The sequence below is a fragment of the Rattus rattus genome, chromosome 11, assembly GCF_011064425.1.
Source record: "Rattus rattus isolate New Zealand chromosome 11, Rrattus_CSIRO_v1, whole genome shotgun sequence".
In the NCBI taxonomy this organism is placed as follows: domain Eukaryota; kingdom Metazoa; phylum Chordata; class Mammalia; order Rodentia; family Muridae; genus Rattus; species Rattus rattus.
Window position 1 is genome coordinate 60427531 of NC_046164.1, and position 17864 is coordinate 60445394.

The following is a 17864-nucleotide window of genomic DNA, read 5'->3' on the forward strand; positions in this document are numbered from 1 at the left end:
TGGTCAAGAGGAATTCTATTATCAAAGATCAGGTTCAGTGTTGCTCTATTTAGGTAGGTGTCTGAGACTCCCATTTTTTTTTCAGTCAGCCATAGGATTGTTGTGTACAGGAAAGTGAACTTGAAACAGTGCCTGACCTGTGGGAGGCACTAGACAAATGTGCCTTCCTCTCCCCTCAGAGTTCTCTACAATTCTACCTTGGATAATGAAGCTCTGGACAGTGGAATATTCTGCCAGCCACTTCCTGCTGTCTACTGACATAGGCCTACAGGTCTTATTTGTTACAAGTAGAAACTGTGTTTGTTGTGTACAAGGGTGGGTTGGAAGTGCACAAAGAAGTTCCTTATAGCATCTGTCTCTGAAGGTTACACAGAACAGCCACAGATATTGGATCTTAGTCAAAGGTGATTTTCACCCATCAAGAGATCTTTGGAAATGTTTAAAGTGTTTTTTTCTTTTCTTTTCCGTTTTTCCATCCTCTTCCTGGCTTCAGGGATTGAATTTAAGTCCTCAGGCCTGTTAGGTAAACACTCCACCACTGGGTTATATCCCCACTGCTCTTTTTATTTTGAAACAGGGTCTCATTAAGTTACCTAATCTGGCCTTGAATTCAGTCTGTTGTCCAGGCCTTGAGCTTGTGGTCCTCTTGTCTCAGCCTCAGGAATAGCAGGGATTCAGGCTTGTACTACCAGGCTTGGCTAGAGATATTTCCATCTTTATGACAGAGGGCAGGGGGTTGCTATTGTCTTCTAGGGTTCGAGACCAGGGATGCTGTGAATACTATAAACATACAGGCAGTCTCAGTTCAAATTAACTGATGCTAAACACCAGCAGTGCAGTTGTTAAATCCCTTGCTCATGAGCAGAAGTTAGTTAACTCGAAAGTGGTGGGGATCACCAGGATCTGCTGGGGACGGCTGTCATCATTTGGTGGGTCTCAACACACCTAGAATATCCTTTGCTTGGGATCCCATGCAGCCAGGGACCCATAGCCCAGTAGGCACGCAGTTTAGGACAGGCCTAAAACATCCTTAAACTTGTGCCCCTACCAGACCAAAGGCGGTTGTGCTATATACTAGTACTATTTTAAATATTAGTAGTTACTCCCAATCACATTCTTTGTTTTAAAGTCATTAATTCCAGAAATGGAAAGGTTTAAATTACAGAATACTCCAAATTTGTATTGGCAGATTTTCACTTATAAACGTGTTCCCATTTACACAGTTGTTTTCCTTCTGAACAAATGGAACAGACTTCTAAGATGCTCAGTGAACTTTAATAACCAGGATTGATAAGACTAATATTGATAGCTGCGCAGTACTCACTGTACCTCTAAAATTCTTTTCTCTAACTCTAGGCACAGCCTATTCACATTTTATTTACGAGGAAACTGAGTCACAGCACAAAACAATTGAAGAAGTTGCTTAGACTACGCAGCTATTAGACAATGGGGGTCAGGCAAAGTTCATCTCTTATTTGGGCGTTACAATATTGTGGCCTGTTTGCATCTGTAATTATTTTCACTAACGAGCCCGGCAGCATCTGCTCTAATAAACCCTGGCTTCCGGCTGGGGTGCGGCGCTCCGGAAAGCTCTCATTGCCCGAGGGCAGGGCTGAGCAAGTGTCTACACCCTTGGTGGGGTTCAAGACACTGTGGAGAGCCTGCTGTACGCCTACTGGGTACAAGAGGGGGCGGGGCGGGTGGACAGGCACAGTTTAGAGCACGCGCCTAGGTTGCTACACTTTTATTGGCTCCAGGGCGGTGAAGGCGGGGCAGGTGGGCAGGGCACAGCAGAGAGCGTGCGTCTCAGCCGCTTAGCTTGCACAAGTTCACTTTAGGAAGGCGTGGTTTACTGTTATCTTAGCCTTAGGGCGGGGTGGGTAGGCGGGGGCACAGTCCGGGTCACGCACTTCGGCTTTCCCTCTTCTATTGGCCGGAGCAGGAGGCGTGGCTCTGTGATGGCTCCGACTCCGCCTTGGGGCGGAGCTTTGGGGGCGGGGCACAGGCAGGGGCGGGCGTTCTGGGCAACCTTCCTGAGTTCCTCACTGGGTATCGGCGAGCAAGGGAGTGCTTTTGGGTTTGGCGATCAGTTCCGCGGGAGTCTGTCAGGAGCAGGATGGCGGCTTCAGGCGAGGCGCGCCGGGTGCTGGTGTACGGCGGCAGGGGTGCTCTGGGCTCGCGCTGCGTACAGGCCTTCCGGGCCCGCAACTGGGTAATACTGCGAGACGGCCGCTGCAAGCGGCAGACTCTAGGAGTAGCGGGGAGATCCGGGACTGTCGGCCATGTGCACCCGTGACTAGGCTGCACGCGCACGCACCGGTCTGCTCTGGGCCACAGGTGCCTGGCCTTTGCCCTGTGAAGAGCGTGGGATGTAGGTGCTCCCTAGGCCTCTTCCAGGCCCAGAAGGTCCAGCGTGACTTGGGAGGGAAGAGGAGCAGTGTGAGCGAACTGGGAGGGGAAAAGGCAAAATGAAGACTCTGGAATTGGGCTGCCCTAAGTTACTAGCCTACTGACCTTGAATTGGTTACTTAATGCCCGCTAGCCTCAGTTCCCTTGTAAAATAAAATGATCACGTTCCTGTTTATTCTTGGGCCAATCGTAATGAATAAATGAGATAATAGGTAAACGCCGTTTAAGTGCTAAGTGTTACCGACACTGCAGCCTGTGTGGCAGGCAATATTATTAGCCTTGTTGGAACTGGTAGTCGAACGCTCAGTCCCTCAGCTGCTGACATCTTTGCTTAGTAAAGGATAATTCAACTTTGTCTAGTCGTGTGTCCACTTCCAGACGGTGGCAAGTGAGTGCAAGGCTGATGTTGGCTCCAGCCTCTTAGCAGGGATCAGAATGGCTCAGCATAGGATATTTCTAGAGTCAGCCCTGGAGTTTGGAGCACCTTCCTGAGTTTAGTTAGCAGAAAGCAGCATCCTGGGCAAAGGATCCCCTTTGCAGAGAGGGACACGGGATTTTGTTCTGGCTTAAGTGTGGTACAAGAACAATACCACTACCTGTTTAGAATCTTGGAAGACTGGGATGTCTTCACAATCTGCGACCTCAGAGAGTGGAGACAAAGGGAACACTGAAGGGGTGGGGTGTGTCTACCTCCACTGAGCCCTGCACTCTTCATATCAGCTCTCCCTGACTCAACTTCATTTGCCTTTTATTGTCACATTGACAATCTGGAGTCACCCTGAAAGAGGGACCCTCAGCTGATGAATTGCACGGGTCCATTTGCCTGTGGCCCTGTCTGTGAGAGCTTGTCTTGATGGATGCTTGATATGGGAGGACTTAGCGCATTATAGGTGGTGAGGAAGGTTGAACCTTGGCTGCCTAAGAAAGAAGCTGAGCGTGAGCCAAGGAGCCAGCCAATAAACATTGTTCCTCCTTGGCCTCTGTATTGAGTGGGATATGCGGATTTACCAGGGATTCTGTTCTGTCTTCTTCCTGGCACCCTAGGGAGGGCTGGGTGGAGCCGACTTTGTATTATTCCCCATAGTTTGTGGTATACAAGTAATGAGTGCTGAGTGAGGCTGTAATTGCTCCTAAAGGTAGATACTGACATCTGGGTCTTCAGTCTGAAGGAGCAGGAGGTTTCTGAAGGAGTGAGCATCCTTCATGTCATTTTGTTCTTACTGACCCCGTTAATCAGTCCCTCGATTTCTGTGGTGGAGGAGATTGTCACTTTATGGCAGAGCCAGCATTGACAGAGTCAGACATCCACACGGAAGGCTCATCTGCCTCTGCTGAAGGGAGGGGGGGGTCTTCCATAGGACACCCGGACAACTGTCATCTCTAAGAACCCAAGAGCTGTGAATTGCAAAGGGTTTTACATTTTGAAATGGTTTTATAACACAAAAAGAGTGACAGCGTGTCACACGTATAGTTTCTGTTCTAGCATCTGTCATTTTCGGGATGGTCCATCCCTGTCCCTCCAACTCCATATTGTTTTTAGCTGTCTCTTGTGTTAGCAGGTTTAAGTATTGGTGGCAGAGATCACCACAGAGTGACCTCAGGTGTCTTGAGATACATGTAAGGTTTGGCCCTCAGAATCCAGCAGAAAAGGGGAAGAAGATTGTTCAGAGAACAGGCTGGGATGTGCTGAGGCAGATTGTGGACCAACTGCAGTCAGTGGTCCCTGAAGGATGTCTGGTTGTTATTACCTTTCTCTAGTGGGTTTTTACTTAGTATTTGGAATGATCCAAAGATCTGAAATGTTTCTAAACCCTGAACTTTTAAAGAGCTATTTGATTCCCCAGATGGGAAGTTTTAGGCCATGAAGCCTGTTGCATGTTCAAGATTATTAAAAGTACTATGGAAAATTACTTTTAGACTGAGTATACAGAGTGTATTAAACATGTGGATTTTGTGTTTAGAGTTCAGTCTCATCCCCATGATAAGCATATACAAATATTTCGGAATCCCAAACTGGAAACTGGAAACATTTTGTGTATTTCAGTGCTTTTCTTTGCTTCTATTTCTGGGGGTTGCTCCTTCGAGAAGTCACAAGCCACCAACTCTTGACCAAAGCTGTTTTTCTTCCTCCAGTGGGTTGCCAGCATCGATGTGGTGGAGAATGAAGAGGCCAGTGCCAGCGTGATTGTTAAGATGACAGATTCATTCACGGAGCAGGCTGACCAGGTAATTCTCAAAGGTCTCTCACTGTGACAGGAGAGGCCCAGGGAGGGTTCCCCTGGCTTTGTTCTTTGTCTGCCAATTCTAAAATCCTCTAGAGGAAAACTTAGAAACCGTGAAAAACAAAAGGTAAATTCTAGGATCTATTTCTGACCGGCTTATTTTGACAGGTTTCCTTGTCTTTACTGTGTGTGTCCTGTGTTACTGCTTTTACATGTCTTATGTTTTATATTTGACAGTTTTTTAAAAAACTTACCCTTTAGCTTAAATATTTTATTTCACTTAAACTCTTTGCTGATGTATAATATTTTATTTTGTTGATTGGCTGTGGCTTACTTAGTTTCTCCTTATTGTATATTTCAGGGTTTTTCTCTTATTTAAATTAATTTGTTTTTACTATTTAATGAGAATAGTGTGATTAAATATCTTTGCATACCTGATATATTTTGGAAAGTGAAGTTAAGCTAGTTCAAAGCATAAATACTACCAGGACTATTATTTTCAGGAAAAACAATAAAACTCTAGAAACATATAAATAAATGGAAATATCACCTTTCCCCCCAAGATACCGCTGCTCCTCAGAAGGAATGGCATTGCCAATTTGATGGATATCTTAGTATGATTATCTTAGATGCTCTTAAGCAGTCCTGCCTGTGGAGCAGCTCTCCTGACTCACTTGCCTGAGGACTCAGACCAATGCTCCCTCCCTCATTCCCTAGGAAATCCCTACCCTCTTCTCTGCAGGACTACTGGATGGGGAGGCAAGTGGGAGGTTTCTTAGTGGGGTCACTTGGTTTCAGCCAGTAAGTGGCAGTCTGAAAAGTTGGTTAGTGGTACAGTTAGGGCAGCCGTTTCCTGACACAAGCTTAGTCTCTAAGTGGGTCTGCTTTGCTGTGCTTTCTCTGGTGGTCTCTCCACTGACTGATGTTTTATGTTCTTTGACTGTTTTTAAATCCCAAATGTGGGAAAGATTTTGCCTAAGGTCACACAGGTAGGAGAATGGCATAGCTATTGTTTGAGCCTGGGCAGTGGACTTTATGGTTGTGGTCTTCTGTAGTGAGCCTCAGAACAAAATAACGTCATGTGGATAAAGTAATAGAAGATAACACTCAGGGGAAGAACGATGCCTGGTCTTGGAAAGCCATAGTTCTTCCAGGCGAGGGTCCTGTTTTCAGTCTCCTCAGCTCTTGTTAAGTGTAAGTTCTAATATCAGTGTGGGCTTATCTATTTATTACCATTATTGTTATTATCAGAGACGGGGAAGAACGGGAAGTGAGTGAATGAATGAGAATGTTACTGTGGGTGCACATGCTGTAATGGATGTACGGAGACCCGAGGGCAACTTTTGGGAGGAGTCAGTTCTTGCCTTCCACCACTGGGTCCAGGGGTCTAACTCAGCTAACAGGTCTGTGCAGGAAGGATTTTTATTTGCTGAGCCATCTTGCTAGCCACCGTATAGGTTTTTGAATGTCAAAATTGTCCCCACCCAAGACTTGACTGTATAGAATATATCAGCAGGGCAAAATGCCTTATTATAATCTACAGCTTTTCAACTCTCTTCTTCCTTTCTAGTGATGTTCTTAAAAACTCCTTTTCTCCCTTTCTTTATTATTCGATTTCAGGAAGAACTTATGTCCCTGCCTTTTAGAATGTTCCTGTAGAGGCATTACTTCATGAGAACCATATCGAAGGCTGTACTATCCAAAATGCAAGGAACTTCTTCCATATACTTTTCCAGGACAATTGCTAGGCTTGTAAAGTGGCTTAAAAAGAAGAAAAAGAAAGCAAACTCACCTTCCAGTTTGTACATCTCTTTGTCTCTTTGTTTAAGGTCACCGCTGAGGTCGGGAAGCTCCTAGGTGACCAGAAGGTGGATGCCATTCTCTGTGTGGCTGGAGGATGGGCCGGGGGCAATGCCAAATCCAAGTGTGAGTCCTTCTCCGAGTTAATTATTGCTTCCACTCTGCCCTCTGTCTAGCTGACTTGGCTCTGTAGATGGAGCAGCAGGCCAGCTGCTTTTCTGTTTGTCTCTCAGGATCCTTGCACAGCTCCATCTCTTTCTTTGGTTTGTGGTGATCACAGTGGGTGATTTGGAGAGATTGACTACTCATAGTTCTACAGGCTGGGAAGTCCAGGGCCACAGGCTGGTGCCTAGTGGGCGTTTCCTTTCAGCATTATCTTGTGGTGGAAGGTGGGAGGTCAAGAGAGTGTGAGTGCCGGGGTAGGGGAGCCTGACAGCATGACAGTATCACCACCTGTTCCTTCCCTGTCTCTGGCAGGACCAGAAGGCTAACACAGCTGTGAAGTGGTCGCTGTTTCAGTGCTCAGTTACAGACTCGTAAAGGCGCTCATTAACTTTATCCATGAAAACGTAACTCTGTAAAAACCCTTTTTACAGCTGTAGCATGGTTGTTTCATGGATTTTTATCAAGGGAAAAAGCCAGAAAATGGATAGGCATTCTTATTAAAAATCTAAGTGTCTTTATAAAGTAAAACCAGTTTTGAAGCCATGACAGTCTGGTGAGTCTGTTGACCCAGATTTATTTGCTAAAGTCTATTGGCTGAAAAATTGGCAGTTAGTGGGTGAGGAAGTTGAGCCTTCGAAGCTGACACGGCCTGTGTTTGAATCTGCACCTCTGACCACTGAGCCCTATGCTGTTTTATTAGACGCCGTGGTGGACCAGCAGGGCCCTGAGGGCTCCCTGCAGTGCAGGCAGGGTGGCTTGAGCTTGCTTGCCTTCTGGGTTCTCTGGAAATGATGAGCTCACAGTTTTTGTCCCGTTCCCCAGCACTCTTTAAAAACTGTGACCTGATGTGGAAGCAGAGTATTTGGACATCCACCATCTCCAGCCACTTGGCCACAAAGCACCTGAAGGAAGGAGGCCTCTTGACCCTGGCCGGGGCCAAAGCTGCGTTAGATGGGACTCCTGGTAAGCCTTCATTTTCCACGTGCGCAGTGTGAATGATTCTCCTGCCGTAGCTACACAGCTACTGGGTACATCTTGGGTTGGGGAAGTACAAATCCCTTTGTGCCCCTGGAACTTTCCTATTGGGTGGATTTACTGCCTTTTATGCCAGAATCTTCTTATGAGGAACACTGCTAATCTTGTCCCAGGGAAATAATCTTGGCAGGGATCTTGACCCTGATTCTCTGCTCTTTAATTGTAAACCAGTGGCCGTCTTGCCTGACTTAAGAGCAACCACAGCGTTGTTGACACATAGATAGTGCCTACCACATGGTAGGTCTTACTGTACTCACGTGAAATACCAAGCGTTCTTATACATGCTTTCCACTTCACACGTATATTTATTGATTCTTGGCATAGGCATCATTATTACCCTCTCAGTTCCGTGGTTAGGACATTTAGAGAGTTAGATGAGTTGTCCATAATTATTTAATTAATGTGTAGTGAATATACTTTGAAGCAAACCCCTGATCGTTTCTGGTATGTGCCACCACAGAGACCTTTCTGTTGCATTTCTTACTCTCAGCATTTGTTTGTTGGGGCTGCCATGCTTGGCTTGATCAAACAACAAGCACACGTTTCCTAACAGTTCTAGAGGTGAGATGTCCAAGACAGGGTGTTGGGAGGTTGGTTCTGAGGCCTTACTCCTCACTCATCGGCTTGTAGATAGCTGCCTTCTTGCATCCTAGGTGGTCATTGTCCTGTGTGTCTAGGTCCCAAGTTCTATCCGGCAGAAACACCTTGGTCATTCTAGTGAGGGTCACACCCTAATGATGTCACTTTAACTTAATTACCACTAAGACCTTGTCTCTAAATACTTTCTGAATTTAGGGGGATTAGGACAACACACAAGTTTGGGGGATGGGTACATTTTATATATTCATTTAGGGCAGAGGCTAGAGGGATTTAAGTAGGTGACACAGAGGGCTGGGAAGAAAGTCTCATCTGTACTACCTTGGGTTCAAAATGTATTCCTTTTTAAATCTAAGTGGTAGAGATCTTGGAGCACGTTCTCAGTTTTAAACCTAACTCTCTGAACCACGAGTCTCTTGCTAATTAGTAATTTCTTGCTGCTCATTGCATTTCGCAGAGCACAAGAGCTAACAGGTCCATGGCCGTTGCAGTAATTAAAGCTGTGTAAATGTTAGGTGTCTGTCTGTGTGAGAGCTGCTTTTTATTAAAGGGGACATAGGGCAGAGGCACTAGAAAGTAAACAGAGAAATGAGTAATAGGTTGACATTTCAAAAACAAAACCCCAGGACTGAAAGACTAATTTTTCTAAAGGACAAAGCAGGTTCCCATTTCCTGTGGTTTATAGGCGCAGATAGTTTGACGTGACGGCTCATCTTAATGATCCTTCTGCTCTGCAGCCGTTCTGTGCTCTGGTGGGAAGCTTCTCTTTTTTTTTTTTTTTTTTTTTTTTTTTTTTTTTTTTTTTTTTGGAGCTGGGGACCGAACCTAGGGCCTTGCGCTTCCTAGGCAAGCGCTCTACCACTGAGCTAAATCCCCAACCCCCGGAAGCTACTCTTAAGGAAATGTCTGATCATGCTATAATTTGGAAGGAAGTGTTCATAGCAGTTGTATATACTTTTAAAAAATGTTTTGCCACGGACCTCGTATCTGCATTGTCCTGTTGAACTATGTCCTGGGTTGCTGGTTGCTCATTTCTGTCCTCTCAAAGCCCCCCAGCTTTTACAGTGTTGGAGCGGAGAGGTAGAGAGCTCCCTGTACTTTGCTGAGCTCGTTGTGTTTTTAAACCATTGGCTCCCGGCCCTCTGAGTAGACAGAGAAAGGAGGATGGTGAAATCCTCCTCTAAGTAACTTCTTGAGACCTTGACCCTCTTTGGCAATCTGTTGTTGCTGGAGCTCGCCAGTGATTGGTTCCTGCACTGGGCTGTGAATCCCACCTACCTGGACTTAGGATGCCCCTTGAGCTATAACAGACTGTGTGTGACAAGAGCATGCCTGACGTCAGTTAGCAGAGCCTCCGTGAGTGGTGGGAGGAGAGGAAACTTAAGGGGGCCTGTGTACTTGTGTCAAGATGTGCTCAAATGGGACGCCCTGAACATGTGTAGCTTTTTGTACACATTAATTGGTACATTTGGAAATTAATTTGGTACATTTATTTCTAAAGCATAAGATTTTAGGTATTCTATGTGTAACTTTTTTTTTTACCAGAGAGAGGTACCTGGAAAATATGAAAGTGACTGTCTCTTGATTAAGGTTTAGATAAATCTCAGTGGTTCGAGGTGGTTTGTCTGAGACACCTGGCTGGGAAGTGAGGTGCGAGCTGGCAGGTTGATCTGGTTTGTATATTGACTGTTGACAGTGTGTTGAGGGCTCACCATAGCAGCAGGGAGCAGAAATGTCCCTGGAAATGTTCTGTGGAGGAGCTGATGTGTCCAAAGGACGAATAGAACTTAGGGGAGAAAGTGGATGGCCACCTCAAGAAGAGGAAGGGCTAGTGCCACCGTGCCCTTTAAAACCCTGCATTTTTGGAAACTGTCCAGAGGCCACACCCCTGCCCACCTGTCCCATCACCTTCCTCTGTCTGCTGTCATTCTGGCTAGTGAGGGGCCATGCTAAAGGGCACAGCTGTGGCTAACGTTTTAAGGGAGCGGAGAGGCTGAGAAGATACCGCATCCACCATTGATGTAAGCAACTGTTTTGTTCTCACTTTCCCAGGGATGATTGGCTACGGCATGGCCAAGGGAGCCATCCATCAGCTCTGCCAGAGCCTTGCAGGGAAGAACAGTGGCATGCCGTCTGGGGCTGCGGCCATTGCTGTGCTCCCGTAAGTGCGTGGGCGTCCCGCAGCTCACACCCTGCTCACTGCCGAGTGCTGACGGTTTGAGAGTCTCTTTCTATCACGGTTTGAGGGCGCATCACCAAAGACCTGTAAGCTCCCCTCTGAGTGTATTCCTGCTACTGTACAAAATACCTAGGCTGGGTACTATAAGCTACAGCATTGCACTGACCGCAGTCGTATACTGAAGAGTCCAAGCAGGGGATGTCAGCAGGGCTGTCTGGTGAGAGCCTGTTCCTCTGCTATCATGGTAGATGGTCAAAGGGGCTTTCTCAGGCCCTTCCATTGACGGGGCCACACCCTGACCTAATTATCTCTTAAAGGCCCTACTCTTGTTACCCTGCTAAGAATCTGGCCTGGGAGGCACATTCAGCCCATAGCGGTATCTCAGAGTTTCAACTATCTGTCTTGAGGATGGATCTATCTTTTCTCGTCTACTGTGCCCTCTTGTCAACCCCACTCTTACTTTTAAAGTCTCTACACACTGTATTTTACTTTATATAGTTCTCTTTTCACCTGACTATAAAGACAGTGCACGTGTAGAGCCAGACATGGGCGGCAGTGTGGGCCGCAGTGTGGGAAGTTATGTAGGAGATTGTGGGAATATACAGAGACATTGCTAACTGACCAGGAAGCAAACCCCTAGTCAGCTGTCTCAGGCCGAGGCTGCCGCCTTGGGCATGACCTGTTCTTTCTCAATGGAAGAAGTCGAGTGCCACTGGCTTGCCTCTTGCTTTCTGTCCTGTGAAGGGCTCCTGGGGCAGGTCTGGGACTGGGTAGCCTTCCAGTCCTTCACTTGTGAGGTTTTTATGACTGAGCTGCTCTATGGTGGTTCTGACTGATGTCCGGATGTTTTGTGCCAGTTCTGTATGCTCTGCCTGAATATCATAAATTTCCTGGACAGCAGCCATATGCTTAAAAATAACATTTTACAATTTTGATGTTCTGAGGAATATTATTTCCAATAAATCCTTAGAAATGAGTCTGCCGCATTTCAGGGAGTATATGAGGACTTAATGATAAGTCTGTATTTGACACAAAGGTAAAATGTGACTCTCCCTGTTTTGTTTCTGTCTGCCCCAAGTGTGAGTCACAAGGAGCCTTATTGGATTCCCCTCAGCTGTGATTTTTGTTAATGTGGACAGCTTGCTGGTCTCTGATTATCTCGTCTGATCTCTGCATGTAAATGTCACTCTCAGTGCCAGAGGCTCCCTGTGGCGGTGCTGTGTTTGTCTTTTCATGGTCAAGAACCAGACCCCTGTTATTACAGAGGCGATGCACAAATGACACTCTTGTCTCTGCATTGCAGCGTCACCCTGGATACTCCGATGAACAGGAAATCAATGCCCGAGGCAGACTTCAGCTCCTGGACACCCTTAGAGTTCCTGGTGGAGTGAGTATCACAGGGCAGGCTGTGACTAGGCAGCCTAAGGCTCTGTTCCTTGCACTGTGGGGTCTCCAGTGATCCTGGGTGAGGGTCTGACCTCTGAGGGCCTAAGGCAGCTGGTCTTGGAGAAGAACAGTTATACGAAGGGATGAATAGCCCTCATGTGAGTCCTGACTCTTTTTCTTTCCCTGTCCGACCTAAGTGTGCATGTCTGTAAACTGTCCTAGCACACAGATCGCTCGCCTGGGTATTGAGGGTCCGTGATGAGAAGGAAGCAGGATCGTGTGTTAACCACTTGGCAGTGTGTCTGACCCAAGTGTTCAGTCAGCCCCATCTCCTCCTTAGAAATTGGTAATGTATCCAGGAGCAACTCGGAGGCAGGAAGACAGGACGGAGTCACATGTCCCAGTCAGCGCTGAGCCACAGACAGATGTGTTCATTTGCAATCCTAGTCAGCTCTTAGCGAACCTGGAGACAGGTGAGAGCTCACTGGAGAAGGACTTGGCCTTCCTTTCTGTCTTCCTTTGATCTCAGCTCCTTAAAGCCTGCTTTAATAAGTCTGGGTTCACTGGGCGCCTACCACAGCCAGTCCCTACAGGAGCTGGCCTTCACCATGGTGACGATGTCATGGCTGCTTTGATGTCTGTACTGGATGTTTGCAGCTCTGACCTACTGTTAGAAGTCATCTAAATTAAATGGAGAGAACGTCTGCTAGTTAGGTGCTAAGCACTATTCTAAACCCTTCCTATTATTTGTGTGTGTGTGTATGTGTGTATGTGTGTATGTGTGTATGTATGTATGTATGTATGTATGTATGTATATGTACACGAAGTGGGAGTCAGAGCTGATCGACATTGGGTGTCTTCAGCCGTTTTTGAAAAGATGTGTTTTATTTTTAGTTACTGTACGTGCTTGTGTCTGGTTGTGGATATGTGCCCACGAATGCAGGTGTTGGAAGAGGCTCCTGGAACTGGAGTTAGGGGTGAGACGGTCCCTGGAGCTCGAATTACAGGGGGTTATGAGCTGCTCGATGTGCATGCCGAGAACTGAGCGTGGCTCCTCTACAAGAGCAGTATGCACTCTTACCCACTGGGCCACCTCTGCAGCCCTCCACCTCAGTGTCTCAGACAGTCTCTCACTGAACTGGAAGCTCGCTGTTTTGGCTATGCTGGCTGGACCACAAACACCAGAGAGTTTTGTGTCTCTGCCTCCCCAGCACTGGGAGTATAGGCGTGTGCAGCTGTGCCTGACGGCATTTGTTGGTTTGTTTTTTGTTTTGTTTTGTTTTTTTGCTTTCTGGAGATCTAAATTAGATCCTTGTGCTTTTGTGGCAAGCACTATATTGACTGAACTGACCCCCAGTTTCCTCCACCCAGCCCACACACTTCCTATTACTTTATTTAATGCTCATAGAAGATTCTTTTTTATTTAAGACTGAGAAATGTGCCCAGTGAACAGCAAACTCAGGCTCTTACTTAGACAGTATGACCGCAGGTCTGTGGGCCTACTAACCACATGGTGAGCTGGAGTCATGCTTTACCGTGTGTGAAAAGAGAAGTTGAGAAGACACCATACTTTGCTTTTCCATTTCTCTTTAAAGTCCAGTGTTTCCACAATGCTTGAGTGACATATTAACCTAGAATCTAGACTCTGGACCCAACATTGAGGCTCCTGGGCCTGAGAAACCAGTCACAGACAAGGGGTATCAGGCACCCTTTGCTCTAGCAGTCAGTTTATCCACTTGAAACTCTCTCGGCAAGTTCATGTGAGGTTTGTCTGGAATGCTTGTGAGCACAGGACCTTCTGTACCCCCTGTGGTAAGCATGTCTTTGCTCTCACCCACTCCACACTGCTGGCAAGGCAAAGGCAAGACAGACGTGTGATAAAATAGAAACCCTTAAATCCCCAGATGTCACTTTTGACTCTCTCGGAGACACTCAGCTCAGCTCTAGCCCCAAGAACGGGACTATGATCTGTGACAGCATTTCAGGTGCTGTACATGATCTGTGGCAGTATTTCAGGGTGCTTTAACAGTGCCTTGGGTTTTGAGTCCATACACTTTCTTGGTTTGTACAGTATCCAGAGAAGACACCCGAGTGACTGGCAGGTGACTGTCAAATCTAGTCCTCAGGGCTACACACTGGGACCAGGGTGTCCCAAGACCTAAGGGCTTCCCTGTTAGAGGTCTGAACCCTGACAGTGGATCCTCGGGTAGATGGCCCTCCAATGGAAATGCCTCACTGTTAGAAATTGTCATCTGCTCATTGCTTTTCACACAAATTTTTGAGCTTCTTTTCTCCCTGTCTTTTTAATATCATAAACAGGGTCTTCCTTGTGGTCCAGGTAGGCTTAGCTGCCCCCTCCACAAACAGCTGCTTGTTTTAAGTCCCAATACGCTTTACACAGCAGCCTGCTCTTTACATCTTGTTTTGGGCACCCAAGACATGTTTGCTAGAGTTGCAGGATGAGTTTGTTTCTTTTTAAACTTGAGAAGGAACAATAGAAGCTGGCTTTTTTCTCTCTGTGTTTTCATGGCCACTTCAACCAATGTCACATCAAACCACGGAAGGGAATGCTCAGTGCTAAGTAGGTGGGAACATCCCCCCTTGTCACCGTTCCCTAGAGACAGTGCAGTCTTAACCGCTGTTTATTACATAGCAAGTGGAGGTGATTTGGGGAGCATCTGGGAGAATGTGGGTTACATGCAGATAGCATACCCTCTTCTCAGACTGACATCTGGAAACCAGCCCCTGTAGGTACTCAGGGACACCTGCATGGTGCATGTATGCGTCTCTTACTGTTAATCATCTAAAATTTGTTTTGTTAGTTAAAATCATACTACTGTGTTGGGAAGCATTTTGTCTATATAGAAAAGGGCAAAAGTCAAAGCTAAGATTACATTAATTCTGAGTCAGGTACTGAGCTCTTTGGAGACCTGTGTATATGTCCCCGGTGCCTAGTGGATTTCTCACAGTCCCTCCTAGAAACCACCCATCACAAGGCCACCAGTATGAATATTAGCATGTGTCCAGAGAATGCTTTAAGAATGTAAAATATCTCTTGTTATTCTAGGACCTTCCATGACTGGATCACTGGGAACAAACGGCCAAACTCAGGAAGCCTAATCCAGGTGGTAACCACAGACGGGAAGACAGAGCTTACTCCGGCCTATTTCTAAGTTGCACCTCAGTGCCTGGGAGAACCCTCTTGAAACTTCACTAACCTGTGTCTGCATTGTCTCATCTGGCCCTATGTTGTCTGTATTCCTGTTTGTGGTATGAGATAACCAGTCCCGTTTGTCTCTTACGTAGCGCTCCTTTTTTGTCCTGGGCTGGTGAGGTACGTTTATGGGAAATGAGTGGGGGCCTGTAAGTAGCACCATCAGTGCTGAGGCCCAGGGAGGTATGTGTGCAGGCCATCATCACAGCAGCCCAGACTGCTTTGGAGACCTGTTTGATAGTTCATTTTTGAGCATTTGGGGCACTTTGAAATCCAACTTGTTTTTAAATTCCATGTTGGTGCCATAGATGTAGTTTTTGCTGCCTGAAAATTAACTGCCATGAAAATTCATTGGTGATGTAAGTAAGCAAAACCTAATGGACTCGGTTGTGATATCCTTTTGTGTTCCAGCCTAGGCTAAGTGTTTATGAGAACCATTCGTGAGTGTTTGGAGTGTTCTTCCTAATAAACACACCTCATGTCTTGTGTTGTCTTTTTCACTGAAGTCCTGACTCACACACAGTGGTCCTGGGAGAGTGGGGGCACAAGGTGTAGGGTTCTTATCTCCTGGTGTCCTGAAAGAGGGTAGAGTGGATCTGAGAGGAGTATATTTCCCATGGCAACACAGGTTTCAGCCTGTCATGTGCACATGACTAGAGGGTCAGAAGCAGCTCTCCATGTGACTGACTCAGACCCTCTGGTTAAGGACTTGGGATGTAATCCAGTCTGGTCAGTTTACAGATGGGGAAACTGAGGCCCAGAAAGATGATTAGCATCATCACTGCCACTAGGACTTGCATGAGCCCAGAATCCCATCACCAGATGGTTACATAGAGACCTTTAGTTTGCTTTCTCTTTTCATGGAATGAGACATCACCACCATTGTAAGGCTTCAGCTTTTAGGATACAACTCTGGTGCATAGCCATCACTTCCAGTTCCAAAGTATTTTCATTGGCAAAATCAAATCCATGGCCCTTAAGCGGTTCTCAGTGCCCTTCTCCCTCTGGCTCGTGGCCACCACCATCTTCATTCTGTTTTAGCGGATTTTTCTGTTGCGGGAATTTCATAAAGAGGCAGTCATAACATCTGACGTATGTCTGGCTCACACATGGCACGATCCCCCTACTATCTCTCTCTAGACCGTGCCTGAGTACATCGCTCCTGGTGATGGGTGAGTAATACTCCCTATATCAAAAGACATTTTATTCATCCAGTTGATAAGTGGATACACACTCGGGCTTTCTCCTTCTTCCTGCTGCAACTAATGCTGTAAACATTCACATACAGGTATTGGAATGTGTGTCAGTGCAGGCAATAGGGTGACTAGAGCAGAGAGGGAATAAAATGGTAGCTGGCTCTAAAGGTTTGCAGAGAGCACCAAGGATTGAGGTTGCTAAAATATAGGGAGGGGCTGGAGAGATGGCTCAGTGGTTAAGAACACTGGCTGCTCTTTCAGAGGACCTGGGTTTGAGTCACAGCAACCATCTGTAACTTTAGTTCCGGGGATCTGATGCCTTCTGTGGGTACCAGGTACCCATGTGGTATACAGACATACATGCTGGCAAAAGACCCATTCACATAAAAGGGAGCTTAAAAAGAAGAAACTACGTTAGTCAATCTTGTGCTTCTGCCATTGAAATCCTAGAGGCTGGGTAACTTTTAGCCAACAAAATAGACTTTCCTTCCGCTCAGGTGTGCTGGGTTCCTTGAGGCAAGTATAATCTTCATAGTCGGGATACCTTACAACTTTTCTTCAAACTGCAACAATGGCAACCAGGAGCAGCAGGGGGAGCAGCAGCCTCCTTGGACCACCGCCTGGGGCTCTCTCAATTATATCCTCACAGGGTTCCCAGAATTCAGCTATGTGCAGCTGGCAAAGATCACACCCCTGCAAGAGCAGGAGGCAAAGCATAATCACCCGCTGTAAAGCAGCCTCTTAACCCACACCTGGGATTAAAACAGAAAACATACCCACATGACAGAACTGGGTTTTTAAAGCAACCAAAACTCTCATTCCAAGCATGTCAAGGATGGTGGTGTTAAATGCTGCTGAGAAGGGTACTGGAAGCTGGAAATTAGTTACTGACAACTCCATTGGGATCTTGGGGGAGGCTTCAGGGCAGTATCAGTATGAGGAGGTGAGTGAGCCTTATATGAGTGGGGAGGAATTGGTGCACAGACACCTTTAACTCATACTGGGTGGGGTCATGAACTTAGTCCTTGCATGTAATCTAGAAGAGTCTGTCAGGTATTATCTCTGCTTTGTTCCTATAGGTAGGATCTACTGCTAAAGTTTTTTGTTTTGTTTTTTTGTTTTTTTTTTTTTTTTTTTTTTCGGAGCTGGGGGCCGAACCCAGGGCCTTGCGCTTCCTAGGCAAGCGCTCTACCACTGAGCTAAATCCCCAACCTCTGCTAAAGTTTATTAAAGAGCCGGTCTGATAAATGGACTTTGAATTCTGGCTTATTGAACTTTCAGGTTCCGTCAGCCGGTCTGGAGTGTGCTCATTTTTAGCCAGATTGTTCTCAAAATGGGTTTTGCTGGCTGGGAGGTCAGCCTGTGAGTTTCCGGAAGCCCAGCTTCTTCAGAGCTTCTGGGAATGGTCATAGCTTCATGGCATGGCTGCAGAGTGCTAAGGAGGTGCCTGCTGTGGTCTGTTACGCAAGCAGTTGAGACTTCTCCACGGCTTTGACACTGAGTCTAACTCACCCACAGCAGTGGGATGGAGAGCTAGGGAGTTGGAGGAAGGTGACCTGCACTGGGATTCCGTTATTCCACTTATTTCTGTATGAGCCTGAGACTCTGCACTTAATCTCTCATGTTTCAATCATAGGATGAAACAAATGCAGGCTAAGAGC

At 46.5% G+C, this 17864-nt stretch overlaps 1 protein-coding gene across 1 annotated transcript; it reads left to right on the forward strand.

Moving 5' to 3' along the window:
- The first annotated feature begins 1956 nt into the window (after positions 1-1956).
- On the forward strand, positions 1957-15493 carry Qdpr (quinoid dihydropteridine reductase). The gene is made up of 7 exons (XM_032916482.1): positions 1957-2212; positions 4543-4635; positions 6461-6557; positions 7419-7559; positions 10281-10389; positions 11711-11794; positions 14861-15493. Exons 1-7 carry the CDS (start codon positions 2117-2119, stop codon positions 14964-14966), a joined length of 726 nt encoding a protein of 241 aa, XP_032772373.1. The 5' UTR covers positions 1957-2116; the 3' UTR covers positions 14967-15493.
- The last annotated feature ends 2371 nt before the right edge of the window (positions 15494-17864 follow it).

Coding starts and splice junctions, on each gene's coding strand:
- Qdpr (XM_032916482.1), top strand. CDS start 2,117: ATGGCGGCTTCAGGCGAGGCGCGCCGGGTGCTGGTGTACGGCGGCAGG. Junction 6,558..7,418: donor GGGCAATGCCAAATCCAAGT/GTGAGTCCTTCT, acceptor CCCGTTCCCCAG/CACTCTTTAAAAACTGTGAC. Junction 10,390..11,710: donor GCGGCCATTGCTGTGCTCCC/GTAAGTGCGTGG, acceptor TCTGCATTGCAG/CGTCACCCTGGATACTCCGA.